We start from the raw sequence: 21,165 nt of genomic DNA on the forward strand, positions 1-21,165 counted from the left end.
ACCTCCCAAAGTTCTGGGATTACCAGTGTGAGTCATCACGCCCAGCTAGTTATGGGATATTCAGTCTGCACATCTCCTTTCCCCATGTTGCTTCTAACAGAGCCAGCAGACACTCAATGAGGGCCCAGATGAGCCAGACATGGTGCTAAGTGGTTCACTTATTTGAACCTTACAACAATTCTATGAAGTGGATGCCAGATACCCTTTTTCACAGATGAAAACACCAAGGCCCAGAGAGGGTAAGGGATTTATCTGAGGTCACCCAGCTAGTTCAGGCAAGAGACAGAATTTGTAAGCAACACTTTTGACTTCCAAGTTCTGCTCTTTCCAGCACTTCACCCTCCGCAGGGGCTGAGAGGGAACAGTGGTGGGAGATGATGGGAGTTGGGGAATGTGACACCTCTTCCTTCCCTGAAGCTCCCTGAGGAATAGGCTGAGCTCTACCTTATCTGTTCAGGTGTCCAGGATACATATGGAGGCTCCCTCTCTCCTTGAATTCTCCGTAGCAAATCCCTGTTGGTTCCAACAAAAGGATCCCAGCAGGGGTGGCACTGATTAGGTAGGCAGGTACAATTTTAGTGACTAACTCAGATTTAGAAATTTCAGCAGTCAAGAAGGCAAGAGAAATGCTTGGGAGAAGACAGGCTAAACTGGGGTGTAGTGAAGAAAACAGAGTCCATTCTAGCCCCTTGCTGCTGGATGGAACCATAACCAATCATAGAAACAGAACATCTCAGTCTCAGTCTCCTCATCTGTAAAAGGGGGAGAATAACCTCACAGAACTGTCGTGAAGTTCAAATAAGAGAGGGTAAGTGAAAGTGCTTTGTAACCAGGCATGGTGTCATGTGCCTGTAGTGCTAGCTACTTGACAAGCTGGGAGGTTGAGGCAGGAAGATCACTTGCACCCAGGTGTTCGAGTTCAGCCTGGGAAACATAGCAAGACCCCTATTTCTTAAAAAAAAAAAAAAAAAAGGTGCTTTGTCAATTGCTGGGAAAATGTGAGCAGTTATTTTAGTATTATTTAGAATACTAACAAGTACCATTGTCTGCAAAGCTAGTGATCCTTGCTGTAGTGCTGATCCCTGGGAGAAAGTGATGGCAGAGGACATGCAGGAGTCCAGGACCCACTCAAATCCATTGGGAAATCTCTCCTCCCACTCATTCATCCAACTGTCCATCCATCCATTCAACCATCCACCCTTCCTTCCCATCTATTCTACCCATTCACCCATCCACCCTCCTCTCCATCCACCTATCCATCTCTCCACCCACCCACTTACTTATCTACCCTCTTCATCCATCCATCCCATCCATCCATCCATTCTTCATTCTTCAACCATCTTTCATCCATCCTTCCTGCACCCACCGTCTGCTGTGGGCCACCTTGTCCCTGGTGCTGTGGATCAGTGACATACAGGGCACATAGGGTAACTGCACTCACAAAGCTTTCATTCCACTTTCCTTAGCCTTTTCTCTAAATCAAATGACAACTAACCAATGTAAGGTCTAGCCAAGAGACAGGGTAGTGGGAGGTGGAGTGGTGGGTAAAAGAGGCCACTGAGGAATCTGCTTTTGTGATGGGCAGCCAAGAAGCCCTATGAAGGTAGAGCTATTTCTATTTCAGAAGCCGCCAGCTGCTCCAAGTTGCAAGCTGAGAGCATATGACAGATGGGCTGGTAAAAGCAGGAGGGGTAGGGAGGGCCCCGTGCAGAGACCATAAACTTGTGACCTTGGGCCCTCACACAGTTTTCTAACCACAAATGCAAAAATATGCAGGTATATCCCAAAGTGTCCTATCAATGGATGCTGTTTGGATGCAAATGAGCTCACCACCCTGGAGGTGTGTCAACAGATGCTGGGCAGCCACCTGTCAGAAAGGGAGCTGTCAAGAGGCTGCAGCTCAGGCATTCTCTTCCAGCATTAAGATTCAGGGAGCCAGGGCAGCTGTTTTCCCATTATAGACACACACAGATACAGCGAACACATGCCACCTGCTCCTGCCTAGCAGCTGGCTCCAGGCCCAACTCTTCTCCTTCTTGCCATCCCAGGCCCTGGTGTACAGCCTCCAGGGGTACCCAGCTTGGAGAGAGTGGTCTGGCAGGAGCCACAGATCAGAGAGGACTGTGTGGTCACTGGCTCCTGCCCTAGACAAAGTGCTGGGTTCTGCAGTGTCCTAGCACTATGCTTCCTGGAGGACCTCATCTGATGGCCACATGGGAGAGTCCTAGGTAGGCTCCAGGTGTAACCTTCAGCCAGGTCATGCTTTGTGGAGAGAGATCCGGGATCACCCTAGGTGAGGGACCCTGGGCAAGTCATATCACTTCTGTAAGCCTGTTTCTGCTTCTATTCAATGAGTTTTAAACTCATTTTACAACATTGTTGTTTTTGGTTGTTTTTAATAAGAGACGGGGTCTTGCTCTGTTGCCCAGGATGGAGTGCAATGGTGCAATCATCAGTCACTGCAGCCTTGAACTCCTGGGCTCAAGCAATCCTCCCTCCTCAGCCTCCCAAAGTGCTGGGGTTACAAGTGTGAGCCACTGTGCCTGGCCTACACTTTTTTTTGTTTGTTTGAGACGGAGTCTCGCTCTGTCACCCAGGCTGGAGTACAGTGGCACAATCTCAACTCATTGCAAACTCCACCTCCCTGGTTCAAGCAATTTTCCTGCCTCAGCCTCCTGAGTAGCTGGGATTACAGGCACCCACCACTATGCCTGGCTAATTTTTGTATTTTTAGTAGAGACAGGGTTTCATCATGTTGGCCAGGCAGGTCTTGAACTCCTGACCTCAAGTGATCTGCCTGCCTCGGCCTCCCAAAGTATTGGGATTTTAGGCATAAGCCACCATGCTCAGACCTACACTGGGTGTTAATGGGCAATACGTGGCCTCTGAGACCTGGCACATGCTCAGTGAAAGGTGGAAATGATGACTCCTTGACTTTACTCTGGGCTTGGAAGAGCTGGGTGTGGCAGCAACTGGGGTGGGGGAGTAGGTTAGTGGGCCCTGGAAGAGCCTGCCTGCTGATTTGACAACCTTACAGCCACCCAGGGCTTTGAGTCTCTGTACACTCCCACTGGCTCATTCCCATCTCTGAGGAGGGGACTGTTGGGAGTCCCATTTTAGGGAAGGAAGCTAAGTAACCTGATAGAGGCCACACTGCTAAGAAGTGCTGGAACTGAGGTTCAAAGTCAGGATTGCTTCCAAATGCAAACCTCCCATACCATTATCTATGCCAGTGGGTGCTCTTGGGTTAACAGGTTGTCTCTTCCTGGCACCTTTTAACCAGGGTGTCCTGGATATAATGGCTAAAGCAAGTGTTTTTCAAACTGTGTGTCTCTGGAGGTTCAGGGTAGGGAGTGCTAAAGGGTCTGTTTTTTTTTTTTCCCCACCATCCCAAAGGATGCCTCCATTTCTACTTGCCTTTGAAGGAAAAATTATGGCCACGCACAGTGGCTTATGCCTGTAATCCCAGCACTTTGGGAGGCCAAGCGGGCAGATGACAAGGTCAGGAGTTCAAGACCAGCCTGGCCAACATAGAAAAAACCCTGTCTATACTAAAAATACAAAAAGTTAGCTGGGTATGGTGGCAGGCGCCTGTAATCCTAGCTTCTCAGGAGGCTGAGGCAGGAGAATCACTTGAACCTGGGAGGCAAAAGTTGCAGTGAGCCGAGATCTCACCACGGTACTCCAGCCCAGCCAACAGTGTGAAACTCCGTCTCAAAAAAAAAAAAATCATTATTAAATCTTGGCCTTTGAAATAAAGTAACAATGGGAAAATGGCTCTACTGTGACGAAAGTAGAGAAAAAAATGGAAAAAACAATAACAACCTAAGGTTCATGAGAAAAGAAATGACTATATAGTGGTCCCAAGCGCCAGTAATTAGTCTCCTGGAGAGATATTTAAGGATTTCAGGAGAGAGGAGGGAGCTCTGAGGGTGTTCCTCACTGGACCAGACTGAACTGGTGCCAACTGGGAGGTGGAGAGCTCTGGAGTTGTCAGGGTGGGGCTGCATGCATCCTGCCTGGAACTGGCATGACCACAGGAATTGGCCAGAGTGGCCCATGGCCTTTTTGCCTCTGCTTTCATTTATTTATTTATTTATTTATTTCTTGAGATAGGGTCTTGCTCTGTCACCTAGGCTGCAGCACAGTGGTGCAATCACAGCTCACTGCAGCCTTGACCTCCAGGGCTCAAATGATCCTCCTGCCTCAGCCTCTCAAGCAGCTAGCACCATAGGTGTGCACTACTGTGCTTGGCTAGTTTTAAAAATTTTTTTTGCACAGATGGAGTCTCACTATGTGGCCCAGGATGCTCTCAGCCTCCTGGGCTCAAGCGATCCTCCTGCCTTGTCCTCCCAGAGTGCTGGGGTTACAGGTGTGAGCCACCATGCCCAGCTTTCTCTTGCTTTTAATACTAATGGTGGACAAGTGTTAATCCCTTAGTAGAGGCCAGGCATTGTGCTACCCTAGGCTTAGCAGTTAACTTGTATTCTCTTACTTAACCCTAACAACCCCCAGGAAGGAGGCATACTTTTTCCTCCATTTTTGAAGTTAGAGACTTAAGGCTCAGAGACTTAAGGTGCTCAGCCTGAGGTCTTAAGGTGGGCGTGGTGGAGGCAGGACTGAAGTTCATGTCTCCAAGCCACAGGACCCTAGGCCACTGAGGGAGGGAGGAAGGGTTGGTTATTCCTCTAGGTGCTGGTTGCTCAAACCTGGATGCAGAGTTGTGACCACTAGGTGGCGATAGAGGCTCACAGTAACAAAGAGTTTCTGAGATTTCGGGTAGGCAGCAGGTGGAGACCTCAGGCCCCACTGCAGCAACCCCCTACTCCTGTAGCACAGCCTCCACTCTCCCTTGGCCCTGCCCTTCATGTTCCAGAGCCAGCACGGTGGGAGAGCTGGTTTGGGTGGAAACCTGACCCGGATTTAAATCCTAGCTCTGCCACTTTCTGGGCTTCTAACATGAGGCTTCTTATCTCTAAAATAGGAGTGAGGATCGAATGAGACAAAGACCTTGGCGGTGGATAGGATTGCAGAAATCAAGACTTGGAGAGCATGCACTGCATTGCATTCAAAGAGAGCTCCCATGCTGTGTTTTAAAATGGCCAACATTCAAAAACTTAGATATCTCACATAGAAACCCTGATGGTCCTGCTTCTTTTGATAATCTGCATTCCCACATGGCAGTGTCTGCTGGAGCTGAGGTCAGCTGCTCCTTTGGATGGGGCTCCACCCTCTAGGCTACTGCAGCCCCCACCATTCCCTATGGGGACCCCAGCCCATTTTCCCCATGTCTGTTACCTATGTGGCCATTTGGTCTTGCTGGCAGGTGAGTGTGGCCTTCTCTCAAGTCTCAGTGCCAAGGAATAGTGAAGTCTGACCCCATTCTGGGGCAAGGAGGGGCTCAGGTGGGCTTTTCTGTGTATTTGCCCTGGGGCCTAGAATAGAATGTTGATGTGCCCTCGTCACCTGCACCTCATCATCGTGGTATTGCCTTGTCGTCATCTGTGATTACGGCTGTGTAGATGAACAACATCAGGCGTGGGCAGAATGGAGACTATGGAATCTAGCCTGCAAGTCCCTGTTGGGAACTCAGGCTGTCATCCTCACTCTGAGGCTGGTCACTGGGCCTTAGTGGGCCAAAAGCTGGTGGCTGCCAACTCCCCCGATTAGAAAAGCTTTGGTTGGGCTCTCTGGCTCTGGCTCTGAGGCCAAGGTGGCCTTCCTGGGTGGCTGGAGGTTGTTGCACTGATGCTGAGGCGGAGATCTCATTTTTTGTGGCTGGACTGGCCTCCTGGCCCCCTCAGCTGCTGGCCAGCTCAGCCTGTGCCCTCCATTAACCTCAGCCCTCCCACGTGGTTTCCATGCTGGCTGATGGGACCTACTCCTCCCCAGGGCTTCCTCACTGCTCAGCCTAAGAAAATGCTTCTGAGGCACAGGTCATGTCTCAGCTCAAACACTACCTCCTCCTCCAGGGTCCTCCAAGCAAAAATATTTGCTCTTGCTGAGCACAGTGGCTCATGCCTGTAATCCCAGCACTCTGGGAGGCCAAGGTAGACAAATTGCTTCAGCCCAGGAGCTCAAGACCAGCCTGAGCAACATGATGAAACTCTGTCTCTCCCACAGAAAACAAAAACAAAAATTAGTTAGATGTTGTGGTGCACACCTGCAGTCCCAGGTAGGAGGATCACTTGAGGCTGGGAGGTGGAGATTGCAGGGAGCTGTGATCACGCCACTGCACTCCAACCTGGGTGACACATCGAGACACTGTCTCAAAAAAAAAAAAAAAAAACCCACAAAACCCCCAAAACAAAAAATAACTTTGCTTCATCATTGGTGTGCCTGTAGCATGACAGCAGTGCCTCCAGTGAGAATGATTTGATTCTGCTGTGGAACCACTGCTCATTGATATGTGTGTCTTCTTCCCTGGACTATGTTTGTTTAGCTCTCTGGCCTCTGCGCCTAGCCCAGGGTCTGGCCCAAACATGGGGCCTGATTGATGTGGAGTGAGTGTGAGTGTACTACTGGGAACAGGAACAGGGCTGCCTCAGGGAAAAGTGTTTGGAAGCAAAACCGCTTTAATATGGAATTGCTAGAGCCTTGGGCCCCTGAGGATTGTGAATGGGAAGAAGGGTACTAAAGATCTGTTACTGGCTCAGCATGAAGATCTAGGCTGGGAATGACTGGACATCCTTAACTTGGTCTCCCCATGGCTAAGACAGAGCCTGGCGTCTCTCCAGGGCCACCTACCTGCTCAGCCTCAAGGCTCCCTGACAGCAGCTTCCGGACAGCAATTCTCTGACCTTCCATTTCCTAACTCAGCACAGTGCTGTGACATTCCTACCACCCACACCGGCCCTTTACCAAATCACTAGCCCTGACAGCTAATGTCAGCGGAGGGCAAAGGCTGGGCTCTGCCTGGGAAGGCCCCCAGCTCAGGGCAGGGCTCAGCTGTTTCTGGAAGCCTGGCTTTCACCTTCTGTCCTTGACATGTCTGTGTAAAGGCTTAATTTGCCAAGCACTTCCTCCAAAGTTACTTCAATCCTCTGACTGCCCTAGGAGGTAGATCCTGCTATTGCTCACATTACATGGTGGTGGTGGTGGGGGGAAGCGAAGAGGCTGAATCACTTGTTCACACCTGGATTTATGTGACAGCAAATACTTCACAGGCTGCCCTGGTCCTGCCTCCTTGGCTCTCTGTCCTCTCCACTTGGCCCAGAACCCATGGCTCCAGGGACACAGAGGCTAGGCAGCCCAGGCTCTAGGAAGACCATGGGGGTGAGCCCGACTGTCCTAACCTGGCTGGTCTTTACCCACGCTCCACCAGGAGCCTCCTGCTCTGGTCAACGCCCTTTTCCTTGCCCCTTGTCTGTCTTTGCCATTCTCCCAGCATGGCTTGCCCACCTGTTCTCTCTGCTCTCACAAGTTCTTCCCTTTCTTCAAGGCCCAACTCAAACCACTCCTTCTGCAGGAGGTTTTCCTGTGGAAACTGGTGCTTCTGAGACTTGTGCATCAGAATCACCCGGAAGGCCCCTGAAGCACAGGTGTGTCAGAGCTAACCCCTAGGGTTTCGGATTCAGTAGTTCTGTGGTACGGCCTGAAAATGTGCATTTCTATCATGCCTGCAGGTGATGCTGGTACTGTTGCCTCGGGGACCACGCTCTGAGAACCGCTGGTTTGAGCTAATGGCTTTCAAACTGGGTTTGTTGGATGATTTACCAGGGACCTTGACAACAGCATGTGTGGAGGGGGAATCTTTGTTCCCTCCAACCCTGCAGGGTGGTCTTGCTTCTATGTATTTATGATTCTTAAGTTCAATATAATTTTTTTTTTTTTTTTTGAGATGGAATCTCACTCTGTCACTCAGGCTGGAGTGCAGTGGCATGATCTTGGCTCACTGCAACCTCCCCCTCCCAGGTTCGAGCGGTTCTCCTGCCTCAGCCTCCCGAGTAGCTGGGACTACAGGCACGCGCCACCATGCCTGAATTTTAGTAATTTGAATTAAGATGGGGTTTCACCATATTGGTCAGGCTGGTCTTGAACTCCTGATCTTGTGATCTAATTGCCTCGGCCTCCCAAAGTGCTAGGATTACAGGAGTGGGGCCTCCATATAAAATTTTAATGGAAGAAAAGATTTAGTTAACAGAGAAAAAAAGTCTAAAAGTTGCAGCTCCTCACCAATCCCTGTGAAATGTGCTCTTGCCTCTGAGGGGACAGTGTGGCCTCTCTTTTGTACTGTGGCTTCTGTAAGGCTTGGCTCTACTTCTACTGGTAGTTTGACGTGATTTTAGGTGTAACAGACATTTTTAACTTTTAATAGTCATTTTTATAACTATTATAAAAATATTTATAACTTTTATTTTAATAGTTATTTAGTATTTATTACTGAGAAGTGGAAAAAAAATCTAACATATCCAACTAGCATATCTGTGACTCTCCAGATGATAATTCCTTAAGGAGCAGCTACATTCAAAAAGTGAACGGTTGGCCAGGTGAAGTGGCTCGCACCTGTAATCCCAGCACTTTGGGAGGCCAAGGCGGGTGGAGCACCTGAGATCAGGAGTTCGAGACCAGCCTAACCAACATGGCGAAACCCCATGTCTACTAAAAATACAAAAATTAGCCAGGTGTGGTGTCAGATGCCTGTAATCCTAGTTACCAGGGAGGCTGAGGCAGGAGAATCACTTGAACCTGAGAGATGGAGGATGCAGTGAGCTGAGATTGCTACATTGCACTCCAGCTGGGGCAAAAAAGCAAGACTCCATCTAAAAAAAAAAGTGAGCAGTTGAAAGTTGCTGTAAGGCAGCATCTGAAGTGAAAGTCCAGCTGCCACTCCATTCATGCACGAGCTGCTGGAGAGGCTGAAGTTTAGGAAAAGCTGCCCTTTAGAACGGTTTGAAAGTCACCTACAGAGTGGCCCTGCTCCCTTAGTGCCCTTGAGTTTCTTCCCCTTGAGTTGCATGCTAATTGTCCCCTGTTGTCTTTCTTAAAATAATAAAAGATTAAGATGACATTTTGAAAAGGGCACCTCATTAAGCAGCCTTGTCCCCACTGCAGCGGGCACTCCCACACAGTGGCCAGCTGCCCGTTTATCTTATGGTGATGAGGTGTCACCTCCCCTCCACAGGCCTGGCCTCTTCCTCCGACACCGCCTTTCTCCCTCCCACCCGCCACCCTGCGAGGAGGAAGTGTGTGTGCATGAGCATATGCATGGTAGGGGCCAGGAGGATGTGGAGGAACACACAGTGGGTCAGGAGGGAGCGAGGCCCTTACCTGTACACTGTGGTTGGAGGGGAACTCAGGCTGTCGTAGACCAGCCGCACGTGGCCCTGGTACAGCTCCAGCGCCAGGGGGTCATTGTCTCCTTTGTAGAGAAGGATGCCGTTGTCCTTGTCGGTGGCCACCTGGAGAAAGCAGCCAGGGCGTGTTAGTGAGGGCTCACCTGAGACTGAACCTCCCCTGCTCATATCACAGAACCTTCTTCTAGGCAGCAGCTTCTGAATCTGTGCTGGGTCTAAATTCACATCCATCCTTCCTCCTTCATCTAGTAGGTAAATCCCCAGAAGGTAAGGCCTGGACTTATACCTCAGCAAGTGCTGACTGAGCAAACCAGTTCAACACATTTTTACTGAGCGCCTACTATGCACCACTATGTTCATATATTCATGGTGTCAGGAGGCCCGAGCTCTAATCTGCCCTCTCCCTCTGGTGCACAACATGATTCCATCCAAGTTCTGGCCCTTCTTTGGCCTCTGTCTCTCTGTATAAAGTAGAACAATAAGGGTTTTTTTTTTTGGTTTGTTTGTTTGTTTGAGACAGAATCGTGGCCCAGGCTGGAATGGAGTGGCGCAATCTCGGCTCACTGCAGCCTCCATTCCCAGCTTCAGGCATTTCTGGTGCTTCAGCCTCCTGAGTAGCTGGGACTACAGGTGCCTACCCCCATGCCTGGCTAATTTTTGTATTTTTAGTAGAGACAGGATTTCACCATGTTGACCATGCTGGTCTCAAACTCCTGACCTAAAATGATTCACCCACCTTGGCCTCCCAGAATCCTGGGATTACAGGCGTGAGGCACTGTGCCTGGTTGAATAATAAGAGTTATAAAGAAAATGCTAACAATGATCATTAATTCAATGTTTGCTAGGAACCAGGCACTGTGCTAAGAGTCATCTGGGGAATTAAAAAAATACCAGTGTCTAGACTTTACCCCAGACCAGCTACACATGAATCTCTTGCAGGTGGGGCCCAGGCAAAGGCAATTTTATTTTTTTATTTATTTAGTTTTTTGAGACAGAGTCCTGCTCTGTTGCCCAGGCTGTAGTGCAGTGGCGTGATCTCGGCTCACCACAACCTCTGCCTCCTCCATTCAAGCTATTCTCCCGCCTCAGCCTCCCAAGTAGCTGGGATTACAGGCACACACCACCACGCCCAGCTAATTTTTGTATTTTTGGTAGAGACTGGGTTTCACCATGTTGGCCAGTCTGGTCTTGAACTCTTGACCTCAAGTGATCCACCCAGCTCCACCTCCCAAAGTGTTGGGACTACAGGCGTGAGCCACTACACCTGGCTAAAGATGATTTAAAAAGTTCTCTAGGTGATTCTAAAGTATTGCCAAGGCTGAAAGTCACTGGTTTCAGAAGTTGCACTCAAAGTCAGCCACCAGGAATGACATTCTTGGATTAGTGGACGGGCCCCCATCACCTGGTACGTCTGGCCTGAGGAATGGGGTATGAAGCAGGTAAGTCTGAGAGGACATCTAGATGCTGGGGGCACTGGGAGCTGTCTTGACTAGCCTGCGTGGGTGGGACTGCGGGAGGAAGGCAGGAGTGGGTGATGACAGCCAGAGCCTCCTCCTTTTTTGTGCCCATGGTCAAGCCTTATCTCAGAGGCCTGTCCACTGGGCTGTAAGCTGCACAAGGTGAGGCAGTTTGAACTTTTTGTGCACTTCTATGACTTCTGTGTCTAGAATAATGCCTGGCACATATAGGTGCCAATTAGATCTTTGTTGAATAGCTATTTTCTCTATAAGCCCACGAGCCAAGGTTTAAACCCGAGCTAATGGCCATAACAAAAAAAAAAGGCCAGAGCCCTAGTTAGTGCCCAGTAGCACCCAGAAATGCCCAACCCAGGTGGCTCCTTCTCCACAGCAAACCTGCAGGCAGGGGCCTCTTTGTCTGTCCTACACCTTCCCTGCCAATCCCCCTTCCAGAAGAACATTTATGTTGCCCAGAAATGCAGTTTGGAATAAATGTGCTTCGTCTACAGGTAAGGAACCTGGGAGAAGTTGGAAAAGAACTTGGTTTGTGCTAAATGCATTTCCATTCCTCTGGACCTTTGCCGCAAGCTGATTTCTCCATGAGCCCCAGATGTGGACACCCCCCAACTTCTGTTCTTCTCCGGTCCCCTCAGGCCCCACCACCCTTTTACACTTCATCAGGCAAGCTCCTGTTCACCCTTCAGAGCTCAGCTTTGTGATCACTGCCTCTGGGGAGCCTTCCCTGATTCTCCTCCACAGGCTGTGATCACTGCCTCTCCTATGTGCTCCCACAGCCCCCAGGGTTGCCGCTGTCCCTGTCCTTGCCATTCTGCCTCAGACGGGTTTTGTCTGTCTTGAATTGAATCTGAGTTCTGTGGCACAGTGTCTGGCATACAATAGCTGAATGAATATTTTCTGGAGGAATGAGTGAATGAGGCTGGAAGTGGGGACTGCAGTTTGCAGTGAGAGCTGGTCAGGAGTTATCAATAGAACACTGTGAATGAGTTGGTTCAGGTGTCCTCAGGCTGAGTGTTGTCCCTGATGGTGCTTTACTGCTAAGATGGGGCATTCCAGAAATTTTCTGAACAATCAGAGCTTGGGGCATGTTGAGGTCCTTCTAAGGGCAGGGCAGGGTGGGACGCACCTGCAGGGAGATGTTGGCCTGGGGTCGGACCTTGGCGGAGGCCAGTTCCACGTAGGAGTCCTTGCCCACAAAGTTGACGGTGATGAGCTTCTCGCATCTGGGGCCAGCGAAGCCTGGTGGGCAGCGGCAGGTGGGTTCCTGCTGCACCACGATGCACTGGGCCCCGTTCTGGCACTCGTACTGGTCACACGGGCTGGTCTGTAGCAGGACCATGGGTGGGGGGTGCTCGCAGAAGAGTCCACTGGAAGCAGGGGGAGAGAACCAGGAGGAAGACAGGACAATGGCCAAGAGGAGACAATCACAGTTACTCAGGCCAAAGAACCTTGAGTAGAGCAGTGGAGTGAGGTGGTAAGTAACACTAGTTCTAGGGGCTAGTTTCAGCCCTGTCGCTAACTAGGGCAAGAGCTTTTCCTTCTCTAAGTCCCAGATTTCCCATTTTTAAGATAAGAGAAGAGTTTCACAGCAAGCACAGCTGAACCCGGGAAGGTCCAGCTCTGTGGGGAAGGGGCATCTGCCATTACCTGCTGGGCAGGGCAGCCCTGAAAAAAAGGCAGCAATACAATGGAAACTCATAAATAAACCCCTAACTCCCCGGGACAGAGCACCTGGGGAAAAAAAGGGGGGGTTTATGAGTCCTGCTGCAGCAGACTTAAACGTACCTGCCCAGCAGCTCTGAATGAACAATGGAGCTCACAGCTCAGCACTTGAGCTCCTATAAAGGACAGACTGTCTCCTCAAGAAGCTCCCTGACCCCCGCATACCCAAAGAGTCATCTTATAAAGGAGAGCCCAGACTGACATTTGGCAGGTATCCTTCTGGGACAAGAAGAAGAAACTAGTAGCAACCCTTACTGATCTGCAGCTGCTGCAGGAGATCCCCAGGCAAGCAGGGCCTGGAGTGGACCTCAGCAGTCCTACAGCAGAGGGGCCAGACTGTTAGAAGGAAAACTAAGAAACAGAAATAAATTCATCATCAACAAACTGGACGTACACTCAGAGACCCAATCTGAAAGTCAGCAACTACAAAGACGACAGGTGGATAAATCCACAAAGATGGGAAGAAACCAGCACAAAAAGGATGAAAACCCCCGAAACCAGAACACCTCTCCTCCTACAAGGGATCACAACTCCTCACCAGCAAGGGAACAAGGCTAGATGGAGAACGAGTGGGATGAATTGACAGAATCAGGCTTCAGAAGGTGGATAATAAGAAACTTCTGTGAGCTAAAAGAACATGTTTTAACCCAATGCAAAGAAACTAAGAACCTTGAAAAAAGATTTGACGAAATCCTAACGAGAATAGACAACTTAGAGAGGAATATAAGTGAATTGATGGAGTTGAAAAACACAGCATGAGAACTTCGTGAAGCATGCACAAGTTTCAACAGCTGAATTGACCAAGCAGAAGAAAGGATATCAGAGGTCAAAGATCAACTCAATGAAATAAAACGAGAAGGCAAAATTAGAAAAAAAAGGGTAAAAAGGAATGAACAACGTCTCCAAGAAATATGGGACTATGTGAAAAGACCGAATCTACATTTGATAGGTGTACCTGAATGTGACAAAGAGAATGAATCCAAGATGGAAAATACTCTTCAGGATATTATCCAGGAAAACTTCCCCAACCTAGCAAGGCAGGCCAATATTCAAGTCCAGGAAATAATACAGAGAACACCACAAAGATATTCCTCAAGAAGAGCAACCCCAAGGCACATAATCGTCAGATTCACCAGGGTTGAAATGAAGGAGAAAATGCTAAAGGCAGCCAGAGAGAAAGGTCGGGTTACCCACAAAGGGAAGCCCATCAGACTCACAGCAGATCTCTTGGCAGAAACCCTACAAGCCAGAAGAGAGTGGGGGCCAATATTCAACATCCTTAAAGAAAAGAACTTTCAACCCAGAATTTCATATCCAGCCAAACTAAGCTTCATAAATGAAGGAAAAATAAAATCCTTTGTGAACAAGCAAGTACTCAGAGATTTCATCACCACCAGACCTGCTTTACAAGACCTCCTGAAAGAGGCACTACACATAGAAAGGAACAACCAGTACCAGCCACTCTAAAAACATACCAAATGGTAAAGAGCATCAACATAATGAAGAATCTGCATTAATTAACGGGCAAAACAGCCAGCTAGCATTAAAGGGCAGTATCAAATTCACACATATCAATATGAACCCTAAATGTAAATGTACTAAATGTCCCAATCAAAAGACACAGACTGGCAAATTGGATAAAAAGCCAAAACCCATTGGTGTGTTATATTCAGGAAACCCATCTCACCTGCAAGGATACACAAAGGCTCAAAATAAAGGGATGCAGGAAGATTTACCAAGCAAATGGAGAGCAAAAAAAAAGCAGGAGTTGCAATTCTTGTCTCTGATAAAATAGACTTTAAAGCAACAAAGATCAAAAGAGACAAAGACAGACACTACATAATGGTAAAAGGATCAATGCAACAAGAAGACCTAACGATCCTAAATATATATGCACCCAATACAGGAGCACCCAGATACATAAGGCAAGTTCTTAATGACTTACAAAGAGACTTAGACACCCACACAATAATAGTGGGAGACTTTAACACCCCATTGTCAATATCAGACAGATCAACGAGACAGAAAATTAACAAGGATATCCGGGACTTGAATTCAGACCTGGAACAAGCAAACCTAATAGACATTTACAGAACTCTCCACCCCAAATCCACAGAATATACATTCTTCTCAGCACCACATCACACCTACTCTAAAAGTGACCACTGAAGTAATGCAGTTCTGGAAATCAGAATACTGAAAACTTTATCATTTTGTTAAATTTCCTTACATGTTTTGATAAAAATGAAAAGCTTCAGACAAATACTAATTGAAAAACTGATACTGAAAGATATCAGCTTAACGAGTTTGATAAAAGAGCAATTCCTTTACATGGAAGGTAAAGATACTTGATCTCTGTCTCTAAATACATACATGCAGACACACACAGTTGACCTTTGAACAACATGGGTTTGAACTGCACAGGTCCACTTATATGTGGATTGTTTCCAACCAAACATGAGTTGAAAAATACAGTATTTGTGGATGTGAAATCCACATGTATGGAGGAACCATTTTTCATACACATAGGTTCTGTGGGAATGACTATGGAACTCAAGTACATATCAATTTTGGTACACGTGCAGGTGCTATAAACAATTCTCTTCAAGAAATGGCTGTATATAAACAGCGCTTCTTCTTAAGAAGGCTTTGTAACTTTTTTGTCATGATTACAAGACAAATTTCTTTTATTATACATAATTTGGAAAATGTACTTACATTTATTTGGGAATTTAAAGTATAAGTTTAGATTACAGACCACATTTAAGAATCTCTAAGACTTCTTAATAGCTGTAGTATTAATATTTGTAATTAAATGTGGTAAATCCAGTAAAATTTTTGCAAATTTACTTATAAATCATTATTATTCAACATTTACTAATATTTCCCTGTACATATTCTTATTTGCAAAAAAAAAAAAAAAAAAAAAAAAACTTCAACTGCTCCTACCTGAATAGATTTCCCTCTCTGGGTTCCCCTCCCACCACAATAGCGTGGGAGCTTCTCTCTCTCTCTGTCTCTCTCTGTCTCTGTCTCTCTCTCTCTCTCTGTCTATCTGTTTCATAAAAAAAAAAAAAAAAGATAAGAGAGTTTGGGGCAGCCACAGTGGCACGAGCCTATAGTCCCAGTTACTGGGGAGGACTGCTTGAGCACAGGAGTGAGAGTTCAGCCTGGAGAACAGAGCAAGACTCCGTCTCCAAGAAATGAAATAATGGAGTTGGACTCGAGCAGAGGTCCCTACATTTCAGTGTCATCAGAATTGCCTGGGGGTGATTGCTTAAAAGAGCACATTCTCACCCATGGAAACATAAATGGATAAACAAAATTTAGCCTATCTGTCCAATGGAACATTCTTCAGCAGTAAAAACAGAGGGAATTCTGACATATCCAAAGCGTGGATGAACCTTGAGAATATCATACTAAGTGAAATAAGCCTGACAAAGGACAAGTGCTGTATGAGTCCACTTATATAAAGCATCTAGAGTCATCAAATTATTCAACATTCTGTTAAAAAATTCAACATTCTGTTGAAAATATTCAATAGAAGTAGAATAGAGGTTACCACTGAGGAACCATCATGTTTGTTCTCCAGCCTAGAAAGAAGATGCTGGTCAGTGTGGCTATGTGGCTACCTCCACCCTGCAAGCTGGGCTTCAAGATGGTGGTATCTTCCATCAGATGGCATCCTACCCAAGCTTGACATTATGTGAGCTGAATCTAACCCCAGCTTTCACATGGAGTTGCCACAAGTAGCTCTTCTCCCATCAACAAAGTGGGATCACCAGTACCAGCTCTATTTCCCTCATGGGGACATGTAAGGACTGCAAAGGTGTCGGGGAATCAAGGAACCACCCAGAACCAGGGCTACGGCCACCTGGGCCTGGGTCTCCACCCTGGCTGCCTTAGCCAGTCAGCCCCAGCCCCTGCCACCTGGCCCAGGCTGTCTCCTTCCTGAGGTGCCCTCCTGTCTTACCTGAAGCCCTGGGGGCAGGTGCATGTGTAGCCATTGACTGCGTCCACACACTGGGCCCCATGGCGGCACTTGTGGGCCACGCAGTCATCATTGTCTGTCTCACAGAGCTTCCCGCTGTAGCCAGGGACACACTCACACCTGGAACACAGGCAGAGGCAAGACTGTTCCTCGAGGCAGGGCCAGCTTCCAGGCAGTCACTCTCCGGCCCCCTCAGCAGGTGGCCTCTCCCCATCTCTTCTATCTACCCAAGTTCCTTTGGGCTCTGCAAAGCCTGGCTCCACAGCAGGTTTCCCTGGTGACCCATGGCCTTTGTTCCCTTCATGGTGGGGTGAGTCTTGTGGTCTGGAGCCAGGGTGAGGAACACAGGGTTGACTCATCCAGCTTTTGGCTTGGATCTGCCACTTGCTACATGAAACTGACGTTCAGTTTGGTCCTTCCTTTGGGTCAGGCACTGTGCTAAGCCCCATTCACTGAGTTCTCATTGAGGCCTCCCAGGACCCTGTAAGGGAGGGTCTACCATATTCCATCGCAAGGAAGAAACCAGAGGGCAGAGAGTGCTGCAGGCACTTCCCTGAGGACCCCCAGGCCCTCACTGAGTGATAACACTTAGTTTACACTTGCGTGTCAGAAACTGTTCTCAGTGGATCAGTCACTCATTACCTCTCTGTGTTTCAGTTCCTTCATCTTTAAATGCAATTGATAAATAACTTTCCCTCTTATGGTTGTTTTAAAATGATACAATTTAAAGATGATACAAATGATGAAATGATAGTGCGTAGTGCACTAGACATTAATATTCATGTGATATGTAGAAGATGAATGAAGAGGAATATGATACTGTTTGCACTCTGAGATTCAGACCAGGATGAGAAAGGCAAAATCTCGTCTGCCTTAATAAGTGGCTCATATTACCTGGGCAAGAGGATGGGAACGCCTGCTCCACCCCGGGTCTTGCACACCAATCTGGCCCTTCCCAGAATAGTACACCAGCGGTTCCATCATCACCCTTCCAGCCAAGGTTTAAAACCTGGCCAGAGGAAGCTTCCCCAGCTAAAACCTGGCCTCCCTGAGTGTGGGCCAGAAGCATGCATCCCTGGGACTCTCCATCTGGGGCAACGTTCAACCGAAATCCCACCATAGAAACAGACATGAAGGCACGGAGGGGCTGAGTCACAGGGGCTTAGGTGCACCCACAGGCACATGTAAGCAAATGCTTACTGGTGCTGCTTCCTCCGGCAAAGCCTGTGTACCTTTCTGGGCCCAACAGCTGAATTCTAGTGGGCAGAGTAAAAACAACAGCCACAACCTATTTAAGTCAGAGGAGGCGGTGGCATGGCAGAAGGAAGTGACACAGGCAGGGAGGTGAGGGTGGGAGGGGAAGCAAGCTCTCTGAACTCTTAGGTTGATAAGCAGTCCGCGGAAGATTCAGGGCAAAGGGATGGTCCTCCCTCATCCCTCTCCTCCCTTCTCCTAAATAGAAGTGGGTGGAATCCTCAAGTGGCAACCCCACTGGCATTGCTGGGGTTGGCAGAGCATGATGCAGGCCGTAGATTCAAAGCTAGGTAAGACACGGAGGGGGTGACTTGTCCTTGACTGGAACAAGTTCCAGAAACTGAGGACTTACTGGGCCTGTGCTCAAAAACTGAAATCCGCTAAGATCTGACCAATTCACCTTTACTTATTTGAATGTCAGATTTGAAATACATAACCTGTTGCTGCTTACATGTTCAACCAGAGTCTTTCAAGGAAACACACTGAGAATGACTTCAAGGGGCATGTGCTCAATATACTACCATGCCTACTTCTGCTACTGTGTTAAACTTGGTCCTGGTAGGCATCTGCGTGTCTCCTGAATTCCAAAAAGTAGCTGCAGAGCAACTTAAGCTATTTGACTTTTTCCAAGGCAATGATAGCTTCCAAATACTTACAAGATAAAATCCAATATTTTAAGCCTGGACTTTGAGGCTACTGATGAGGTCATTATTAGGAATTAGGTTAGCTATTCTCACTGTCAGACTAACCAGTGGAGGTCTGGAGGCAAATGTGTTTACCTTACTCTTCTTTTTAAATGCTACAGCCCTTTCCATACCAGCAAGTCTCAAACTTTAATGAGCATACAAAACACCCAGGGATCTTGTTAAAATGTGTCTTCTGATTCAGGGAGTCAGTGTTGGGCCTGGGAACTGGCATTCCTAGCAAGCGCCCATGTGATGTGGATGCTGCTGGTTCAAGAATCTCTAGTAGGGAGAACCTATACAATATCTCTCCATTGACTAAAGAGAGGCAGCTAGAGCTATCCCCTGCGTGCCCTATTGTTCTCAAATGCTTGCCTTTATCTTTCTTCTAGTTAAAGTGTAAGGTTTATGCATTTTAATATGTGTTGGGTCTACTGATTCTGCAAAAGGGGGAGTAATTGAGTGCCGTCCTTGGTTCCAGGACAGCTGGAGTCTCTGGATTTAGCTGAGAAATCAGTCCGGCCCAGACTGATTCACAGCCCCACCCCTTTCTATGTATGTATGGAGGTGGCTTGTGTCACCTCTGTGAGCCTCATAAAATGTGAATGAGTTTCTACGTTCAAAGACTGTGGGATGTTGGATAATACACCTTGCCTGACAAAGAAGTCAGCAGTACATGCTAGTCATTGTGATCTTTCTTCTGGCTATCGTTATTTTCAGTATCATGGACAGGTATTATCTGCCCATCACTGAGACCTCATTGCAGGAGTGTACAAGGAGAACTCCAAGGATAAACATCGCTTGGGCAAAGGTCACCCTGACTGTGTATCCCTTTGGCTAATATCCCTATAGGCTGCCATAAGATACGAGTTGTTTGGTGATGGAGACAAGGGGGATAAAATGATAAAATGTTGTACTGGAAGAATAATTTTTGATTTAAACATGTTTTAATAAAAAACTAACATTATTGAGCTGGCCTGTAGACCTCCTCAAGATAATGACATCACATATAAATAAAATATCTCAAGATTATGAAAGCTAGACCGATTTCGTTTTGTTTTTTCTTTTTCATTTTTTTTTTTTAACCACCAAATACTAGGCTTCTCAGGTAGATTTCCTTCTTCCCTATATTGTCTTAGAACTCCAGGGACTTTGGTTACAATAGAGAGTGAGGTTCCTAGTACTAAGTTCTGGGGATCATTGAAACCCGGCAGTATTAGCTCTCCAGCACCCCAACCCCACACCTGCACCCTAGACCGTGTCTCCTTCTTATTCTTTTTTTTGGAGACAGTCTCGCTCTGTCGCCCAGGCTGGAGTGCAGTGGTGTGATCTCGGCTCACTGAACCTTCACTTCCCAGGTTCAAGCGATTCTCCCGCCTCAGCCTCCTGAGCAGCTGGGATTATGGGTGTGCACCACCACACCTGGATGATTTTTGTATTTTTAGTAGAGATGGGGTTTCGCCATGTTGGCCAGGCTGGCTCCTGAGACCACTTCTGACCAGTGCTGGTGCAAGCCTGTGTCTTCTGAGCTTGCTGTCTGCTCCGCCAAGAGGCAATTTATCTCCTCTTCATGGGCGGACCCCCATTCCCTGCCCCTTCCCAGGCGTGCCCAAAGCACTCTGCTTGCCAGCCTGGCCTGCTCTGCTTTGGGTTCAGGTTTGCATTTTACACATCTCTTCCCACCCCTTGCCCCTTCATTCTTCCCTGCCCCCTCACAGTGTCCCATACTTGGTACAGATCAGCTGTGAACCGAAGTCAAATTCGGGGGGTGGGAGTGGCAGGGAAGTCCTGGGAGGCATCTCTAACCTTTGTACTCAGGTAACTCGACCGCCTAAAAGTCCCACCTGGCATATCTGAGGGGGCACGGGGCAGATGAGGTAGATGGGGATGGGGTAGGCATAGGGAAGGGCTGAATCTTCCTTTGGTCTCATCCAGCAAAACCAGAGCCTCTTGCATTTCTCCTGGTGATAAGCTCTAGGCTTGTGATGTGAAAATAAAAAAGGAATACATGCTTATGTCCTCCTCTCACCCTTACTTACTTGTCTCTTCTTCCCCCAGTGGGGCCCTCCTTCCTTCTCTCAGCCCATCTAAATTCCACCCACCATCAAGGGTCACCCACATTCCACTCCTAAACAGGAGGAGCTGCTTCTCTGCTCCAGTAGGCAATTCCTTTCTTAGAACTCCACTCGCAGAGCCAGAATCGTGAGGCCTAGAACTTCCTTCTCGTCTAAATGTTTGCTCAGTGTCAAATCTTCCTCCCCAGTTCATGGCAAGGGCCTTGAGGAGAGGAATCAAAACTGTCGTACAATCCCCACTGCACTCCACATGAGATCTGTGGACTGATGGGCGGGCTGGCTGGGGGCAACAACCAGAACTCCTGCTTCTTAGATTCTAGGATTCTAAGAGCTCACAGCTTCAAGTTGCAGAGATTCTACAATTTTAAATTTCTAAGGTTCTGTGATTGGGCTTTCTGAGATCCTGAGGTTCCCTGAAGTTCTAAGTTTTGCTGTATAGAATCATAGTTGCAAATACCCCCCGAGTGTGAGAGCTCTCTGCCCTGTGACTGAGAACAGGACAGACTCTGGGTGATGAGTCTGTCCCATCGAGACCTAGAGCATGAGCTTCTGCCCCCCTGCCCCTGAGGCTGGTGATGCCACTGGTGGGCATTCTCCCTAAAGGCTTGTCAGCACAGGCATGGAGCTCTGGGCCCAGAGCCCTCATCCCTAGGGGAGGCTCAGTAGGGT

The 21,165-nt window shown here is 48.0% G+C and overlaps 1 protein-coding gene across 1 annotated transcript in view; it reads right to left on the bottom strand.

The window, feature by feature from the left end:
- Positions 1-21,165, bottom strand: part of LOC105723213 (slit homolog 3 protein) — a gene marked incomplete at its 5' end in the record, with an annotated part of 119,279 nt that overhangs the window by 13,343 nt on the left and 84,771 nt on the right. The window contains 3 exons of the mRNA XM_064376368.1: positions 9,271-9,401; positions 11,898-12,138; positions 16,467-16,604. Of these exons, the coding sequence (XP_064232438.1) occupies positions 9,271-9,401; positions 11,898-12,138; positions 16,467-16,604 (510 nt within the window). The remainder of the gene's footprint in view (positions 1-9,270; positions 9,402-11,897; positions 12,139-16,466; positions 16,605-21,165) is intronic.

Source organism: Aotus nancymaae, unplaced genomic scaffold (assembly GCF_030222135.1).
Source record: "Aotus nancymaae isolate 86718 unplaced genomic scaffold, 86718_ANA_hifiasm-v0.15.2.pri h1tg000015l_0, whole genome shotgun sequence".
NCBI lineage: Eukaryota > Metazoa > Chordata > Mammalia > Primates > Aotidae > Aotus > Aotus nancymaae.